At 37.0% G+C, this 20,394-nt stretch overlaps 1 protein-coding gene across 8 annotated transcripts in view; it reads right to left on the bottom strand.

Moving 5' to 3' along the window:
• The window catches only part of pds5a (PDS5 cohesin associated factor A), a 120,088-nt gene that overhangs the window by 77,754 nt on the left and 21,940 nt on the right, over positions 1–20,394 (bottom strand). For 7 of the 8 annotated variants that reach the window (XM_052034201.1, XM_052034191.1, XM_052034212.1 and 4 more), the window contains exons 3-7: positions 14,909–15,112; positions 12,615–12,701; positions 10,052–10,149; positions 6,304–6,430; positions 3,843–3,923 (exon numbers count right to left, since the gene is read on the bottom strand). In XM_052034201.1, coding sequence (XP_051890161.1) covers positions 3,843–3,923; positions 6,304–6,430; positions 10,052–10,149; positions 12,615–12,701; positions 14,909–15,112 — 597 coding nt within the window. Of the gene's footprint in view, positions 1–3,602; positions 3,694–3,842; positions 3,924–6,303; positions 6,431–10,051; positions 10,150–12,614; positions 12,702–14,908; positions 15,113–20,394 lie in introns of those variants that run through there. The other variant, XM_052034246.1, reaches the window with a different exon arrangement.

Genomic DNA, 20,394 nt, shown 5'->3' with positions numbered 1-20,394 from the left:
CTGACCCGTGTCCAATCCTGACCTCCTCTGCTCTCTGTGTGAAATTTGCATGTTCTCTTTGGGTACTCTGGTTTCCTCCCATGTGCCAAAGACATATGGACTGGTCAGCTAATTATCCTCTGTAAATTACCTCTAATATAGGTTGGATGGAGAAATTATGGGAATGGGTGGGGGGGGGGGGGGTGGTTACAAAGACTACAGAGAAAATTGGTGGTGGGGATTGCTTTGAGCTGTCATAGACACAATAGGTCAAATGGCCTATGCCTTAAGGAAATATGAAAAATGAAATAAATGTAAGAATGTTACTACAATTTTTAAAATGTTTATTTTCGTGATTTACAAGCATGTTTTTCTGTATGGGTGACTTCTAATTTAATAGCCAAAGAAAGATAATAATAATTTGACCAGCTGGTATTCAGTTACCAAATTTCTTTTTGACATGCATAGTTCAAGAGTTAAACAGGGTCCTAGCTATTCCCCTCCAATGAAACGAAAAGACTCTTTGTTCCTATGGCACACCTAACCTGATACAGATTCAGTGGACTAATTCCAGTGCATGCACTGGTGAATTGCAGCAAGCTTGTTCTATTGCTGGATAACACCAGAATGCAGTTTTTTTTATATAATAGTTGGCAAAGTGCAGTTAATAAATGCAGGACAAATTCATACAATCCTAAACTTGGTGGTAAAAATAGCTGGCAGTTCAGAGTTTACAGTACGGGACTCTCAGCATTTCCAACCAAGTTTTGGCCCAGTGAATCCAGTAGTTTAAGGACTACTACCAGGTCAAATTATTATTTATTGTACAAATCTAACTGGTCTACCAAGAAGAAAATCTGCTATCCATGCCTGGTCTTTCCTCCTTCAGTTGAGTCACTCAGCTCCACAAAAAAATGAAAAGAAACGTTGGAGGGACATAATGGCAATGGTTTAGCAAAAGATTTGGGCAAACTTAGAACATCCAATCTTACAATATTAACATTTTGATGCTATCACTTGGATACTTTAATTATTCATTCATTGTGCATGGGCACTGCTGCCACTTATTTTCCATCCTTGGTGTCTCTAATAAGATGACAGTGGGTCTTCATGAACCATTTGCATGGTAGTTTAAAATAACTTAATGATCTGATAGGCCACTTCACAAAACAACTAAGAAATCAATAATGTGGTACAGTAGTCATATGTAAGCTGTCAATTTAATCATGACAGGAAACCAATTTATCTAAAATTATTAAATTGAAAGGACATTATCAGTCACGTGGTACAGGATTTCTTGTATCCGAAAGGAAAATTAGCTGTGCCATATGATATTGATACAGGACCTTGATCTACCAGAGATTAGGATTGAACCCATGTCTCTGGAGCTGTGAGGTAACTACTGCATCACATGCCACTCTTTTGTTATACAGTGAGGCTTATTGTGGTTCCACCAACAAAGTATACCCACAAACTGTCCCTTATGTTAGTACTATTTGTTTTGTACTAATGGTGATTAAGTTTGTTAGATCATGAATATAGCTGCCAGACTGCACATGCCAAAAGGTAAGACACTTTCCAAACTCCCGTTGGGGGTATAAAACAGTTTTAACTTGTTTTCAACAGGAGGTACTGGCAGTGTAGAATCTCGTTTCCAACATGGTTCACCCTCCATCATGCGAAATTGCATAACCATTGGGCCACTTGCAACAAATTAACGACATCTTCAACATGTTTAAATGGGACAGCTATCATGCACTTTGGACCCAGACTGAGGCCAGAATTACATACCATCCCAATCTGTAACTGCACAGCCCATGGCCTCTCTTATTCCTCTATTAGCATCAAAGTGGGAAGTCAACCCGGTCCAATGCAGAGACTAAAGGCCCATAACAGCAGCAGCAGCATCAATTACAAGATTGGTTCCTCTTTCTAAAGTGTAAGATTACAACATAGAGCTAAAGAAATGCAGAAGACAGAACTAAACTGCTCCACACACCATAGTTCTAAATTCCTAAAAACCTAACTGAGAATGACTGTGAGCAGACAGCCAACAGAACAAAAAGTGTTATTAATTTTCCTAACTTTAATAATGGCAGATCAAGCTAAATGCAATTATAAAAATTGTTTTTTAAGAGGCATTTTCAGTCAAAATGCAAAGTATATTACTCTATTTGAACTCCTGAGGTTGTCACTACTGTAAAGTGCCAGCATTTAGATATGATTTATTTCATATATTAAAATTCTCACAAGTGGATATACAAAATCTTGGGTGAAACCCTCAAATTGCTCACCAGAATCATCATCCATTTAATGCAACCTTAAAAAAGAATGCCATTGCACAATTGCCTGGTATATTCTATCCTCCCAGCTCCTGAGAAAACTAATTTCATCGGTTAATGCGCTCAAGTTACACACCATTCTGATCTGGACATGTATTGCTGTTCCTTTGACATCACTCAGTCAAAATCCTAAAATTTTCTATATTAAATATCCTTTTGAAGTGCCATCAATGTAATGACAACAATGGCTTAAGAAAACAGTCCATTAATATCAGAAAGCAACGAGAAATAAATGAAACTTTGCTAGCATTGCTCAGATCCAAAGAAAAAACTTAAAAGTCCTGCAGCTTTTCCATTTAAAGTCAAAGACAGTGAGGGTAAGAACATCAATGGATGTTTGAGGATTTAACAAAGCAAGAATTGGTAGTTGCAAGACAGTGAGACAAAAAAAACGAAACAGATGGTAATTTATTTAGAAGTACAAAATGCCCGACATGGCATCCAAAATAATGAATGATACAAAGTTTTTAATAACTGCAGCACAACCAGCAAAAGGGCCTTGGTGAAAGCTTTAGTGATCAGAAATCAGGGTAATTTTAGAAACAAATTTGAAGATTTAGATCAAGTTCCATAACTTAAAAAAGTGCCAACAATAGATCAGTAAGAATGCTAATTAGACTACTGCCTAGCAATAAATTAAAAAGAAACACAAATTTGCAAAAGGTATAAAGGAACTAAAAACTGAACTGCTAACAGAATAGAAGTGGGACTGGGACAAAAACCATTCTTACAAGAGTCTGGAGAACTCTACTTCAAAGCATAACCCTGGTAGGAAAAAATAATGGCAAATACAATTATAGAACAGCATGAAAGAGAGTAGTCTGTCCTTTTTGAAGGCCAACATTATAGTTGGAGAAGAAAACTGCACCACATAAACTAACTTTCTCTGTGACAAAATTAAGGATCCTATCATCCGGACAGGAGAGGGCTGGTAAAGAAGAAACTGCGTTACTCATAATACTGTCTCCATCAAGGAAGAAGGAAGACATGAACAACGAAAAAGACATTTCTTATAATTATCTTAAGTTTTTCCAATTGTGGGGTTATAAAGGGTATACTACTAGATAAATTTGGTTCAGGCTGTTTCAGATCAAAATGCTATCTAAATGCAGAATTCGCTTTTTTCCATTTTAAAACAAGAGTTGACATCGCCAAATACTCCAGATCAACTGCACCTGATTTGACAAGCAATGGAGAGTTTTAAAAAACCCTCCAGTTACTTAAAACAGTTATTTTACTAGCACAGACTGAAGGATCAGAAGAGTAAAAGCAGCAACTAACCAGGGAAAGCAAAAAAATTCTTAAAAACCGTCCCAGTTGGCTGATTTATCGTTCCAAACATGATGGGACCGGTTTACAGAGCACAATGAGTCGCAGGGTATTCTGAAAGAGGCAAATATTTGAGACATGGAGATTATAAGTGCCAGAATCAAAACTGAACACTTTGACATGTCACAGACTTGAGTTTGTGGGATGAAGATGAATTTTACTTTGTTAGAATATTATCATCAAAATACTTACACTTGCAATACATGGTTCAATTGTTTGAGCAGTTCTCTTCAGGAGTACTTTAGCTAAATCATAAGCTTGTTTGTTCACGTTCTGAAATAAAAAATTAACAAACATCTTTATGTGCATGTTTATAACAGTGGATACAATATTCTGAAATGTGTAATGATATAAAAATATGTACATTTCCTACTATTAATTACCACAATCTATGAAGCAATGTTTTTGTAGGTAATGCAAAACACACATCAATATTTACCTCTTACAATACCTTGACAGTATCATTTTTCACCACATATCTTCAGAGCAAGTATTCTGCCCAAATCAGTTAAACTCATGGCTCAATGCACAACTAATCAGCAGCTGCCACAGATCCCAAGGTATAAAGCAGGATCAATCTTTCTCTGTACTAAGATGGCTGATTTACACTTGAACAGTGATAATGTCATCCTGATGCCTACACGAGTTGCTCAGAGTTCTCATTCCTGTTTTTTTTTTAAACTCATGTCAAAAATCAACTGAAAACATCATTAGACTCAACACAAAATTTGAATTCCAGATCATCATTAGTGCCAAAAATCTGGATTTCATATATTCCAAAAAATGCACAAGTTAGAGTGTTGGAGTCTTCCAACAGGCCAGAAAACTAGCAACATACAATTCAAGAAAAATAGAGAAAAGAGCATTGGTAGATTTTGGGGTCCCTTCCGCCAAAATGTTGTCTCAATTCTATTAAAAAAATTATACAGAACATCTGTGTTATTTGCACACAACTTCTACAAAACTAGACCAGGTAGATAGCTAGTTTAAAGATCATAGTTTGTTAACACTTGCTTTTTATAAAAACAAGAACACTGGAAATTAATTCAGTCCAGTTATTTCCTCTTGGTCATAGAGACATAGACATAGAAAAGGCAAATCAGACTGTCAAATCCATGCCTACTATAAACTTAACCCCATTTTTCATTCTCCTCACATTCTCACCAACTTCCCTAGACTCTACCACTCGCCTACATTCTAGAGGCCACGTACAGTGGCCAATTAAACTAGCAACCGGACATTTTTGGGATATGGAAGGAAACCAGAGCACCCAGAGGAAACCCATGTGATCACCTGGGTCACTGGAGCTGTGAGGCAGCAGCTCTACTAGCTGTGCCACCCTCTTCCCTTTCGGGGCTGGTGCAAGGCCTCCTGATATAAAACAAACTAAAACTGGCTCTTAAGCCCCTTAAGATATGTTGTATACATATTTTAATCCAAAAATTCTTCATCTTAATTTTTCTAATTTATGAAAATTATCAGGATTTTCTTTTTAAAAGAAGTACCATGATTGAAGATGTGAAAAAAAACAAGACAAATAGAAAAATATCCCAACATGATGACAGTGGTATTCTTTAAAACTTTAAAGCAACTTCAAAAAACCTGCAATACATTTTTAACTTTTCCTCAAAGGGAGAGTTTCAAATGATTTCACCAACAACCCACCTCTCCTCCCAACCACCTATTTATCTTATGGCTGAATAAACAAAGTACGTTGATAAAGAAAGTATGTTTATTCTTAAAAATGAATTTTAAAAGCAAAGCAGAGTAAGCTTGTTAATTGAGAATCATTTAAAGAAGTTCAGTGGGACCGGGGTGTACTTATATGTGGATCAGTTTAAGTTAAAATTCAAGTACTGCAAGAGATCAGAAAGGCAGATTATACATTATCCTTTATTACAAGGGACAGGAGTCCAACAGTGAAGACATCTTAATGCAATTACAAAGAACCCTCCTGAGATCGCATGTGGAATATTGTGTACAGGTCTGATCACCCAACCCAAAGCAGGATATGCTTGTAAAAGAAAGTTATGAAGAATGAGAAGTGATCTCATTGAAGCATACAAAATTCACACAGGGATTGTCAAAGCAAAGGTCCCCCTTGACTGTGGTGTCATGACCCAGGGTCCACCATCAAAAGAAGAGGTTGGCCACACAGGTTTGAGAGAAGAAGGAATTTCTCTATTGTGAGGGGAGTGAATCTTTGGAATTCTTAATCCAAGAGGACTGCAGAGGCACAGTGGCTGAGTATATTCAAGGCAAATTAAGGAAATCAAGGGATATGACATTGATATAGGAGAGTGGCATACTCTAAATGAACGGCAGAGCAAGTGTGAGGGTCTCACTGGTCTCCTGTTTCAATTTTTCATGCACTAATATTCTTAAATCCCTGTGAAAACTTCTCAATGTTTTCAAAAAAAAGTAAAGCTGTTTAATAAAACACTAAAGAGAAAAATTGCCAAGGACTTCCCTAATTATTAGAAGTTACAGAATCTGGTGAGTATCAGAGAAAAGTAAGAATATGATACAGGTAACACTGCCAGGAAACATCAGAGGGAGGAAATTGCCATTTTGAACACTAATCAGACAGTTATGTTCAATTTCTTGGAAATATTCTGGATCACCTTAAAAATATTTTGGTCAAGAAACAAACCTTGTGCGCAGGAATAAGGTTGATAAGAATGGAGTCCAGTAGGTCCTGAGTTACTCCATCTCCTTCCATGATGATAGAACTCATCAAGTCCAACATATGCATCTGAACCTTCTGATTGTGGCTGTTGCTGAGATAGGAGTATGTTAAAATGGTTAGTTCAATTGAATCAGCCTCCACTACAGAATCACAGAATGGTCACAGTGTGCAAGGAGACCAGTTGGCCTGCTGAGTTCACATTGGCTCCACACAAGAGCAATTCAGCTCATCCCATTCTGTTGCTCTCTCCTAACAGCCACTGCATATTCACTCTTTACTGATTACAGTAATACATCATAGAGTGCAAAGAGCTGCCCCTCATTCTTCAAAAGGGATAATCGAGTACTTCATGACAGCAGAATCTCTGTTTCAATGCTTCCTCAGAGACCTTGATAGTGTTATTGAAACAAAAGCTTTATGGGTAACTAAGAGGATTTTTTTTTAAAACATGTTTAAAATGTTCTCAAATTGTCAATTTTTTTGCTGAATTGAATTTTATCATGCAATTATGCCTTTCTACTTGATAGGGACAGGATGGATTGCTGTTTCAGCATTAAGAGAAAAAACATTCAACTGGTTTTCCTAATGCTGAAACTTAATACTCTGAGCTAAAAGATGACTGGCTAAATTTGTCATCAGTCAAAGCCATTAAAAGCACTGCTGTAAGTAACTTCAGACTGATTTTAGACACACAATTTGCATTTAATCATTTTGAACTCACTGCATTGTACTCAGGAAATTATCCTACTTTTATCGAGGAAAGATGATTTTTTTAAAATCATAAATTCTGTTTAAATGGATTGTGTAAATTGACTCTGCTGTAAAATTGACTGAAGCAAGCCCTGTCATACACCCTACCCTGTCTCCAATTCATTGACTTGCAATGTCAACTGACACCTGGCAAAACAGAAGGATATGAAAGAATATGAACAAAATAAATTGTTATGTAACAGGAAATTATGAGCAGCAAAAAAAAAACACATGCTTTCAAAACCAAAAAATCCCCTAGAATGAAAAGCAAAAATGCAACGAGTCCAGCTAGACAAGGTAGTGATAACTGATAAATTTGATATGGTAGATAATACTGCCAAAAAGCAAAATAAATTACATATTTTGTTTCACTGCATTGTATGAACATGCAGAAAATGCGTTATCAAATGGGGGAGGGGTACATTTTCAATCAATATTATTTAAAACTATTGATAATGTATGAAAGGAAATAATTAAAGGGCATGGTTGCTAAAGGATTTAAAGAGAAATAAAATATGGTAATACAGTCACAGTATTCCAGAAAAGATTAATTTAAATTCATCTTCTTATATCGAACTTTGAGATTATTGTGGTTACATGGAGATAAAATGAAAGCCAACAGGTGGTTGCCAAACTATAATTTGAAAAGCGTATATGAATTTCACCATTAACCACTTAAAATACTTTTGAGTACTCAGAGTACCAAGCAGTCATAATGAGCTGGTAAAAATTTGCTATCAGTAGCAAGCCAAAGCCTACTTTGCTGCCTGGCTGAGATCAGCCTGCTTGAGAACAATTAAGGAACAGTGTGACAAGAGAATTACTTCTAGCTCCTGATTTGGGCATGACAGATAGAAATTGCCAATGGTACCTCCTTCTTAACCTGCAGTGTGCACCCATCAGGTTGAGAGCAGGAGTACACTTAGTTTTGTCATTTTAATTGCAAAAACACATCAAACACTTTTATCAAGGCTAATTGATGAATAACAGCAATATATGCTTGTTAAAGAAATGTCCAACAAGAAAGTATGACTTCAGAGTTGGGGTGATGGGAAACATTAACTGGTGAAGTACACTTCATGTTGTACTTGTGCATGGCAGTCATGCAGAAATATGACTTCCAATCTCATTAAGTTTATTGATACCTGTTCGCATTGCAAAATTAGCTTTTCAAAGCTGCATCTGAGTTAATTGCAAAACAAAACTGAAAGGACAACTGGCTTTATTTGTAGAGAGAAAAACAAAGGAAATTACAAGTTACCATCGGACATATAGCATAGATGCAAGTAGTCAGAAGAACAATTTTGCATTACTTCTATATATTCCAAGGACCTGTCCTATACTTGGGGACAAGAGAATCTCAAGCGATCATGAGACAAAACTGCTATTCCCATATTTTAAAAAAAACCTTGACAAGATTTTGTTCATCTTGTTCCTCAAACATTTAGTACTCAGCATATACGCAATGTTCACACTTAGTATAGATGCAAAGAGAGAAAAACCCAGTTTCCTCTTTTATTCATCTTTCAAGAGCAAAGCTTTTACAATTACTTAAAAATAACAACTACCCAATTAGATTTTTTTGATTACATACAGCAGCAAGATATCAACCAACAGTCATGCTTTTAAACAACATATCTTCCAATATGTCAAGAGTTCTACAAGATCTGCAAGTATCTGGATGTCCTTTTAATGTAATCATAAGACAAGATTAAAATAGATATTATTCCTTCCCAGAGTAAAATAGATGATTGGACATGGTACAGTTGCAACAATGGATCATTTAATGTAATCAAGAATCGGCTTAGATAAATATAGTATTTAATTCAGGGGTGACTGGAAAAATGTTTCAAATAAATGAAGCTATTAGGTGACCTTAATGACGTCTCAAATAGTTTTTGATATTCTATGATTTATCACTAGATTTATTCAAACCTTCTGAGTTACACAGCTTCAAAGAAAAGCTGATTCATGCCACTGCTCCATCATTCTATGTATTTTAAAAAGATGTTCCATTAGGGAAACCTAACTCATGCAGTTACACAGAACTGAAATCCAATCCAACAATGCTAAATCTGTTATGTCAGTAAAACAAATGGCTGTCTTCTACAGTTGAAAAGTAAGTGTGGTAAACTGTAACTTTAATAGACTATATGCCGTTTGTGTAATAGTGATTTTCAGTGCAGTTGTCAAATATCTTTTCCTACTCTTCAAACGTAACTAAGTTTGCTATGTAGTTTTAACCTGTATCAAGCTGGTCTGGTATATGACCTAATGTTCAAAAACATAAATTTACTGGGAATATTATATAAATATTTCTCTTGGGCCATGCAATTTAAGAGGTGCACTCTCAAATCACAAAGGGTCTGATATGGTATTTCAGCTGAAAAATTACCTAAACATAATGCTAAACCTGATCTCAAATGTTCTTCAGAAGATATACTGCCAAGAGTGATCGATGAATAGAGAAGGTGACATAGACCTATTTATCTCTTGCTTAGCTCCAAGACCTGGCAGGTGTGTACCACACCATGGATAACTTCTGGCTGCATTTGTTTGGCTTAGAAATTGAAACCTTACAGATTCACAAAGCCTAGCATTCCAACACATAAAACTGGGAAACCAAAATAAAATCCTCTTATCAAGAGAAAGTTTCACACTGGTTCCCAGTGAATAAGTACAAATAAATATTAAAGTAAGAACTTTTGCACTATTAACTATTGAAAATGTATTAATATAAAAGTGCCTATTTAAACATTTTTACCTGTATTTTGGCAGGTGGTGGGAATTATAGCAACATTCAGTTAACTTGGAAACTTCTTTATATTACACATATATAATTAACATAATTCTACTGTGAAAAATTACAAGCAGTAAAAGAAAATAAATGCTCAAAAAATATTATTCTGCACCAATAATAAGCCACAAAAAAAATGTTTACATAGATACTCAAAAATCTTACTTTATCACTGAGAAGAGGGTCCTGAAGAGCTGTATAAAAATTTCATTACAATCTTCAAGTTCAAAACAGATGTTATAGGACTTTACCCATGCCAGATTCTGCGAAACAGAATAACATTAACCAGCTTTCATTTACCAAGAGAATAGGTTATTCAATATCAATAGTACATCTAATACACAGACTGTCACATGACTGATTGATATTTGTATTCCCAAAGATAATTTTAGATGGATGAAGTAAAGCAAACCTAGCTGTTGAACTTCATTCTCTATTTTCAAACGTGCTGCCTATAATTCTATACAAAATATGGCTAAAATCGGGAGTTCTGTGCAGCAGTGGTCAAATTAAAGTGCTCATGGAAGTAGACAAAACTGCATGACAAGAATACTCTACACAGAAAGGGATCATTCTAGGGCATTATATTCACTTAACTTTCCAAAATCTGTAGTCAACAACATCATGTCTCTAATTCACCAAAGCTCACATTAAACGATATGAAACAATGAAACCATTTTTAAATTTAGGTACAGGAAACTTGAAAGCAATGAGAAATGAACCAACCAAAGAAAAACTGAGTTGAACTATTAGTGAGGAAATTACTGGAAAGACATTTTTATGAAACAAGAACATACCTACAAAATGAAACAGATACATTTGGATAGTTTGCAAAGGGTCAACAAATTACAGAAATAAAAATAGAGCAGAAATCCAGCAAGCTGGGAGAGCTATTAAAAACAACTATGTACCATACAGTGCAAAGGAAACTTAAAAAAAAATTAAGGGAAAACAAAGTTAATAGCAAAATATTTCTAATTAGAGACTTCAATGACTGGGTTAATATTGAGATGGCTGAAAGCAATACAGTTACTCCCACCCTTTTCTTATATTTTTCAATTTTCTATTATTTCTCAAGTTTTCCCTTGAATTTCAACTCAGTGTCCCATCAGTTGGACAATACTCCAAAAGGGACCAAACATGTTTTCACAAGAAAACTATACATGGTGCAAATTTAAAATAAAACCAGAAAATGCTAGTTATTAGGTCAGGCAATACCTATAGAGAGAGATACAGAGCTAGTTTTTTAGGTCAATGACGCAGCTCTGATGAAAGGTCATCAACCTAATACACTATTTCTCCAAAGATGCTGCCTGACAATTTCCTGCATTCTGTTTTTATTATTGATAGATTAAATTAGGAAAGCAACAAACAAGATTGCACGTCCATTAAAGACTGATCCAGGGAAACAACAATGGATAATAAGCAAATAGCAAAGATAACATAACCTAAAAGTAGGTCGTGGGGAGTAAATTTATTGGATGGGAACAATGAACAGATCTTCTACTTGCTAGCTGACTGCGCTGGGAATCTGCTCATTTTAATTTTATGCAGAAGATTGGGCCAAATATGGACATTGAAAGGGAAGGCAAGAAAAAGCAGATAGCTACATATTTGTCAGTTTAACAAGAAATTGTGGGAAGTTACAGATCGCCACAAGGGAGAGCATGGCCGAGTATTTGGATTTAAATAAGAGACTTACAGTTATGATGAACATACGCCTGTTGGACAGAGCGTATTGATGATTATTTGTAAAATGATGTCCAGTAAGAGGTTTGCAAATTAGTTCACAAGCTCGTTTCTGGATTTGTTAGTTCGTGAAATATAGCTCCAAACCTTACATATGAATGCATGATTCATTTATCATCCTAAATAAACTACATATTGCACCAAGTTCTATTAAATTAAAATCCCATACGTTGGTCAAATGTCATCAATTCGCAACATCAACTGTTTTTCTATTCCACTGCTGCCCAAGCCATTCAATTTTTAAAAAAATTTAATTTACTGCACTTGCCAAATTTTGCTTTTGTCCAGTAGATAGTTGTAAGACATTGAACTTTACTTTAGGAATTCAGTGAATCCACATGAACCACTTGTAATTTTGATGTTTAAATGCACCAACAGTTAAATCATCCACTTTCAGCAAAATAATTCATCTATGACAAACTTTTACTGTAAATTATTTACAAGTAATTAACACACGAGGCACTTTAACCCAAAAAACTAATACCACAAGACCACCAACAACCCCATTTTTGCAGCCAACTGAAATTTAGAAGTATTAATACCCACACCCACTCCCTCACAACAGCCTGGCGCGTTATTTTAAATATCATTAAATGGATGGGGCTAGTATTTCAGACATGAATTTTAACTTTTCACCAGTCTAGGGTCCTCAGATCATACTCTGGCAATTCACTTTTAAACAATATTCAAGATATGCCTTTGATTTCAAATGTCTGTGAGATCCTCTCTCATTCACCTTCTTTCCAAACTGTTAACTCTAATGCTGTGAACAAGTCCCAGCAGAAATGTGATCTCCAGTAATGATGATATCATAATAAATATTTTGAATTTTCAATGATTTACGTTGGAGTTTTCACCACAGTAACAGACAGGAATTCAAACTCTTATTAGTTTTGTTCACAGCAAAATTCTCATTGTGGACATACAACCATTGTGAAATGTGAAATACAGGTTTATTTAAAAGGTTGTAATGGCTTACCTCTAATAAATAAAAGTATCTATTAAACTGTGGACTTTTAGTATCCTCCAACCCCTTAAGTTGCCGGGTAATGAACATGAAAATGTCCTGTGAATGATAGACAAAATTTAGATGAAAGGTAATTCAATAAATCAGTAAGGTCACTTGAATTGCTTCCTCAAAAGCTCTGTAGCAAAACTGAATGCTGTATTCACAAATATGACCTCACGATCGACCTTGTTGTGACCTTGCACCTTATTGCACTGCACTTTCTCTGTAGCTGTGACACTTTGTACTGTACTACATCAATGTACTCTGTACTAACTTAATGTAACTGCACTGTGTGATGAATTGACCTGTACGATCAGTTTGTAAGACAAGCTTTTCACTGTACCTCGGTACAAGTGACAATAATAAACCAATACCAATTTCAGTTGTGGCAAAATATATGCAATACAACTTTTAAGAAATCAGAACTGAAGTACTAAATTAGCAAGCTACAAATTGCCTAGATTTTTTTTGCAATAAATGCTGAAATGAAACATGAATGGTCAAAAATGATCAGTGCAGATTTCCTTTCCTTCAGGTCATGAATGGAGGAGGTAGATTTGTATTGCAATCCATTAGCTTCATTGTAACATTTTTAAAATATTAGTTTCAGATTCACTAATTTTCAATTTCAATGCTTCAGCTACCCTTGTTAAATTTTTGTCTCTGAATCATTAGCCAAGGCCTCAGGATTAAAAGTCCACAAGCATAACCATTTATACCATTCTAGGAAATATAGGGCACCATTTACTTTTGTTTTGAGGAGTCCCTCAGCAGCAAGGAGACTTGTTTCTATTCCAATTCTGTGGTTTCAGAAGATGGTTGATGAGAGCAAAGAAGGATTCACAGAATCTCCCACATAGTTGGAGCAGAAGGTGCTTGTAGAGGGGTAACGATCAAGGTGGTGCGCTTCACCTGGTGTGTACACACAATTCTGAATAACAGGCTTAAAGCACTTGGTACTTCAATTTGAGCAATTATAGACGAGAGAATCCAAGGAGTCAATGAAGATGCTCCATCAAGAAAAAGGGAGAGAGAGAAACAAGCTTCACTTGATCTTCAACAACATTTCCATTGTTGATTTCTTTCCACCAAAATCCTGAGGGGATCTATACTGAACTGAAACTTAAATGGATCACATAAGTAAATATAACAATTGGTCAGATGCTGAGTATTGTGTGGCAAGAGACTCTTTTGCTAATTGCCCTAATTTTTCTTCCATTCTTTGAGATGTTAGGAGTATACTGGAACAGACATCTGCATAAACTTTGCTCCAACGCTCCTGGAGTAAAGAAACTTACTTGATCAGTGCCCCATTACCAAAGCTATTCCATCATTGCCACACCAAGTAAATACTTGAAACTATTTACAAGGCGCAGTGCAGCAACTCATCAAGACTTCTTCAACGTCACTTCCCAAACTGAGAAATTCTAACATTTGGAAGAGCAATGGAGTCTTGATGCAGGGTTTCGACTCAAAATGTTGACAATTTCTTTCCTCCCACAAGTGCTGTTTGCTCTAGGTCGTTTGTTGCATTTGGAAGAACAAAGTCAGCAGACACAAGGGAACTCCACCAGTTCTAAGTCACCTACCATTGTGACATGTTACTTCAGCATTGCCAAGTCAAGCTCCTGGAATTCCCAACCTACCAGCACTAAGCAGCACATACACTACACAAGCTGCAGTAATTCAAAAAGTTGGCTTACCACCATTTCATATGAAATTTATGACGGGCAATAAATGTCAGCCTTGCCAGTGACACTCATATTCCTTGCTATTTAAAAAAATGTTCACACAGTTACGAACCTGAATGGATTTTTTCAATATGCTTTTAAAACAAAATCTTTGATTCCTTATCCTGCCAAAGAAGGCACAGATTACAAAGCAATTACAAAACTCCACATGAATGAGACCACAGAAAACTGGCAACACTGTCAAATTTATATCAGTATATCAGTGAAAACCAATCACAACTGATTTTGAAATCGAGGCATTAGGATAGCTAATAAATGAGAACAAAATCACCTTATTCACAAATAATGAGCTCTTCCTGTCTGTCTACTCTAATCACTTTTCTTCAACTGAGGAGAGCTGGCCCAGACGCAGAAGTCTAAGCAGAATAACTAATGAAAGTACTGCAGCCCCTCAGAATTGCAAGAGGGCAGAAATTTGTTTGCTAATTAAACATGTTAACTCTTAAAATGAAAAATGTATTACATGATTGAACAAATGTGTATCCATATTTTTCTATAGCAATCACGATTCACCTTTAGTTTGTCGTGAGATGTGTAAGGAGCCTCTGGAGCATAAATTCTGAAGATATCAGCCAAACAGCATGCCACAAGCAGACGTACATCTTTGTTGGGGTTCCTGAGAAAGAATTCTGAAGCCAAGTGCAAGGCCAATGGAAGATACTGTTGTTTTTCATCTTCAGAGTCCTGATCCATATCCATGAATGTTTTAACCACCATCTGCACAATAATAATGAACACAATGTCAAGCTCTTATTTCCAAATTAAGTGCAAAATATTAGCTTATCAAGTACTGGAAAATGAAAATAGAAACTTAAAAGTCCTATATACACAAATCTTTCTTGTAATTTTAAATTTTTATTGTGGTAGAGTATACATGAAAGAGAAGAACAAGAATCAGTGAGATTCAAATCTCATTTTAAGATTTAGAATCACATACTTTAAGTCAGAACATCCCACCATGTCTTATCTGTCACAAATAGTTTAGGTTACAAATGCAATGACCAAACCTCAAGAAGTTATTTCTTGAGATGATTATATAGACTTATCTCAAAACAGGGCAAGATTGATACTAAATACTCCTGGAGACAAGATACTTGGGAAAGAAAGGGATAGAATAAAGGAGATGGGTGTGGCAGTATTGAATATTTCACTGCTGGAGAGAATGATGTCCTCAAGTCCAGAACAGAATACATAAAGCTAATTAGAAGGTTGAGGGACGAGTAGATGTCTCAGATGGCAGCATCACATTGAAGCTGTGGAAAATTACAGAAGATGACCCATTAAAAGTGGAGGCTAAAGGAATAGAAGGCGAGAAACAGGAGTTGCTTCCATTTCTTATATTCTCATGTAAAAACCCCATAGATTAGTCCTTAGACTTCACTTCATGGGATCAAATTTCTCTAATAACATTTTGATTCCCACCAATGGAAGCCTTGCAATATTTCAAATTATGTAGCCACAGCCATTGTCTAAATATTTAAACTGAATTTCATCTCAAATGAGGTAGATCTGCCAAACCAACCAATAACAAAAAACTTTTCTGCAAAGGAACAGAGGAGCTATAAGCAGTAATATCCTGGTTTGTACTCATCAGAATGCCTGCCGACTCTTTAGACATTAGTCTCTCGAGGGTGGACTCCCTCAACACATGTGTTGCAGGATTTCCTATTTCAGTGACCCTGCTGCATACATACAGCTGCTCCCCAAGGTACAAATGCCTGACACGGATACTCACTACATTTGAAAGAGCATTTGGGAAACCTGCAGGATGGATGGGGATGGATTTGCTGGCTGCTGTGGGGCATCTTCTGCCAGGTGGGAACAGAGCATTTCTGCATGCCTTTTCTCCTCAACACCCCATCCCCCTGCAATAATCGGGGGCTGGGTCGATCCAAGCAGAGCTGGGAGCACTGAGCATACTCACTCATTCATTGAGTCAGTAAGGCCAGCTGGCGGCCGCTCTTACCGTGCCCACTTGCTCTCCAGGCACAACTGTTTCTGTGATCCACACACTATTTTCGTTCATTTCCAACTTGTGAACATTTCAGGTTATGAACAGTTCTCAGCAATAGAAACCTATTGTAACCCTGTTGAAATAAAATATCACACTCCAAGGCAGAGATATTTGGATAATTAAATGGTCTGGAATTTCAACATATGCATTCAGGATTAAATAATATAAATTTATGGTACAATAGAAAACTATTTGGCCCATCATGTTGACACCAAACAAAATAAAAACTCCAGTCAGAGCACAGAGATGGTAAAAGTGAAGATATTGACAAGAGGGATAGGGAGTGAGGGAAGGCAAGTAGGGCAAAATCAGTGAGAGTTTGCAACAGTAGAAAAATACTTATGAAATGACAATGGATGCTTTGTGGGTGTACGTGGCTTTTAAACTGGAGAGAAAATGCATTAATTACATGAATAAGTAGGAAAATCAATTAAAAAATAAACTGCAGTATGAATTTACAGTTAGCTTGCAGATGATACGAAGATTGGTGGTGTTGTGGATAGTGTAGAAGATTGCCAAAGGATACAGCAGGATATAGATCAGTTCCAGATATGGGCAGAGAAATGGCAGATGGGGTTTAATCTGGATAAATGTGAGGTGTCGCACTTTGGGAGATCATATGTAAAGGGGCAGTGCACTGTGAATGGCAGGACCCTTAACAGTGTTGATATAGAGAGGGATCTTGGGGTCCAAGTCCATAGCTTCCTGAAAGTGGCTACACGGGTTGATAAAGTGGTAAAGGCAGCGTATGGCATGCTCGCCTTTATTAGTCGAGGCACTGAGTTCAAGAGACAGGAAGTTATGTTGCAACTTTATAAAACATTGGTTAGGCAGCATCTAAAGTACTGCATTCAATTCTGGTCACCCCATTATAGGAAGGATGTGGAGGCTTTGGAGAGGGTGCAGAGGAGGTTGACCAGGATGCTGCTTGGATTAGAGGGCATGTGCTATGATGAGGTCAGACAAACTTGGGTTGTTTTCTCTGGAGCGGTGGATGCTGAGGGGAGACCTGAAAGAAGTTTATAAGATTATGAGTGCTACAGATAGAGTAGACAGCCAGTATTTTTTTGTCCCCATGGTCAACATGTCTAACACTAGAGGGCATGCATTTAAGGTGAGAGAAGCAAGTTCAGAGGAGATGTGTGTGGCAAGTTTTACTTTTTTTTAAAAACACACACACACACACACACACACACACACACACACACACACACACAGAGTGCTGGACACCTGGAATATGCTACCAGAGGTATTAGTGGAGGCAAATGCGATAGAGGCATTTAAGAGGCTGTTACATAGGCACATGAATGCACAGAGAATGGAGGGATATGGACATTGTGTAGGCAGAAGGGATTAGTTTAGTTGGCTATTCAATTACTAATTTAATTAATTAGTTCAGCACAACAATGTGAGCCAAAGGGCCTGTTCCTGTGCTGTACTGTTCTATGTTATAGGAATTACCTCAGCTTTGGCCGACAAAACTTCGAAGACAAAACTTCGAAGACAAAACTTCGAAGACAAAACTTCGAAGACAGAGGGTAGCGGTTGACAGGACTTATTGTAGCTGGAGGTCAGTGACTAGTGGCGTCCTCAGGGATCTGTACTGGGACCTCTGCTGTTTGTGATGTTTATAAGTGACCTGGATGAAAATATACATAGGTGGATTAGTAAATATGCAGATGATATGAAGATTGGTGGTGTTGTGGATAGCGTAGAAGACTGGCAAAGGATACAGCGGGATATAGAGCAGTTGCAGATATGGGCAGAGAAATGGCAGATGGAGTTCAACACAGCCAAATGTGAAGTGTTGCATCTTGGGAGATCAAATGTAAAGAGACAGTACACTGTTAATGGCAAGACCCTTAACAGTGTTAATGAGCAGAGGGATCTTGGGGTCCAAGTTCATAGCTCCCTGAAAGTGTCTACACAGGTTGATAGGGTGGTAAAGAAGGCATATGAGATACTTGCCTTCATTAGTCGAGGCACTGAGTTCAAGAGTCAGGAAGTTATGTTACAGCTTTATAAAACTTTAGTTAGGCCACACCTGGAGCATTGCATTCGTTTCTGGTTGCCCCATCATAGGAAGGATGTTGAGGCTTTGGAGAGGGTACAGAAGGGCTTTATCAAGATGCTGCCTGGATTAGAGGGCATGTGCTACGAGGATAGGTTGGACAAACTTGGGTTGTTTTCTCTGGAGTGGGGGAGGCTGAGGGGAGATCTGGTAGAGGTTTAAGAGAGGCATAGACAGACAGCCAGTATCTTTTCCCCACAGTTGAAATGTCTAATACCAGAGGGCATGCATTTAAGGTGAGAGAGGGAAAGTTCAAAGGAGATGTGTGGGGCAAATTTCTTTTTACACACAGAGAGCAGTGGGTGCCTGGAATGCACTGCCTGGGGTGGTGGTGGAGGCAAATACAATAGGGGCGTTCAAGCAGCTCTTAGATAGGCACATGAATGTGAGGGAAATGGCTGGATATGGACATTGTGTAGGCAGAAGGGATTAGTTTAGTTGGGCATTTTATTACTAATGTAATTGGTTTGGCACAACATTGTGGGCCAAAGGGCCTGTTCCTATGCTGTACTGTTCGCTGAGGAAAATTACAATCAAGGGGAAGAGAGTTGAAAAACTGGTGTTGATATTGCCCCGTTCAGAGCTTCAAGTCATCCAAACTACCTTGTAGTTAACAAATTAAAGTGCAATTAACCCTTGTACTGTAGGAAATTCATCTGCCAATTTGCACTTAACAAGCCCACACAACATCAATGTTAAGGAAAAATATTGTACAAGACATCAAAGATAAAAACCCTGCACTTCTTTGTAATGGTACCCAAGAACCTTTTATGTGCAACTGATGAGGCAGATGGGATTTCACTTTAATGTCTCACCTGAAAGCTGGGGTGCAAGTGAAATGGAACTTTCCACTTAGGCATTACAAGACTATCAACAGTAACACTGACTGAACTGCAGTAATCCACGATCAGAAGTTTAGCAAGAGCAGCTGATCAGTCTCTTACAGAGTGGTAAAGTGGTTGGAACAGATGAACAGCACCCAGGAGCAACTAAATAAAAGGTCCAGCAAGCAAAGTAGAAAAAATTGAATGGGAAACATTAAAATGGATTGCTATGTCACCCCCTTAACACCACTACAATCTTTCCCTCATGCAAAATATTAGTTAACCTTTCTTTCCTTTATTAAAAATAACTGTCTCCAGGAAATGAGCAACGATTGTGCCACCATTTGGCAAATATTAAGTATAGCAGTCTGCCCAAATCCTGGACTCCATTCTCAATTTATTATGGAAATAGCTATACCTGAAGGATCACAGCAATTCATCATCCTTTCTCAAGGGCAATTAGGAATGGAGAACCAATACTGATCTAGCCGGTAACACCTAAAAACTGCAAAAGAATTTTCACAACTATTGGAATCAAGTTTCAGTTGTCAGGTGACTGACAATTATCTAACATTCAATGGTAACATTAGATAAGTTTCTTTACCGACAACTATACATTTATGTACATTAGTTCTGGATATTTTATAAGATAAGATCAACTTTCAGCAAAGTTTTCATTTAAACAACACAGTTGAAATAATTCTTTTAAATGCTGTTCTAGAACAGGATAAGTCTACTTGAGTTCATATTGTGACATTCAAAGCCCTTGTCTAAAGGTTTTCCCCGTGCTTCCCTTAATTGACTGCAACAGACTATGAAATAAACCATTTCTCCACCAGCACCATAAATTCTCCACAAAACCCATGTAAAACAGACTCTTAAGCTTTTGAGAACCAGGTTGGGAAAAAAGGTAGCACACTGCATATTGCAAAGCATACAAAAGTTGCAAACAAGCCTCATGTATTTCCTAACTTTTTTTAATATAATTTTTAGATAAAATTTTGATTTTAAACCAATTGCTAAGCAGAAGTGCTCTGAATTTTTATTTGAAGCAATCTAACACCTTTCTAGAATGATACAAAATTTACAA

This window comes from Pristis pectinata, chromosome 2 (genome assembly GCF_009764475.1).
Source record: "Pristis pectinata isolate sPriPec2 chromosome 2, sPriPec2.1.pri, whole genome shotgun sequence".
NCBI lineage: Eukaryota > Metazoa > Chordata > Chondrichthyes > Rhinopristiformes > Pristidae > Pristis > Pristis pectinata.
Note: the sequence above shows the minus strand (reverse complement) of the source record. Positions and strands in the feature narration are given on the sequence as shown.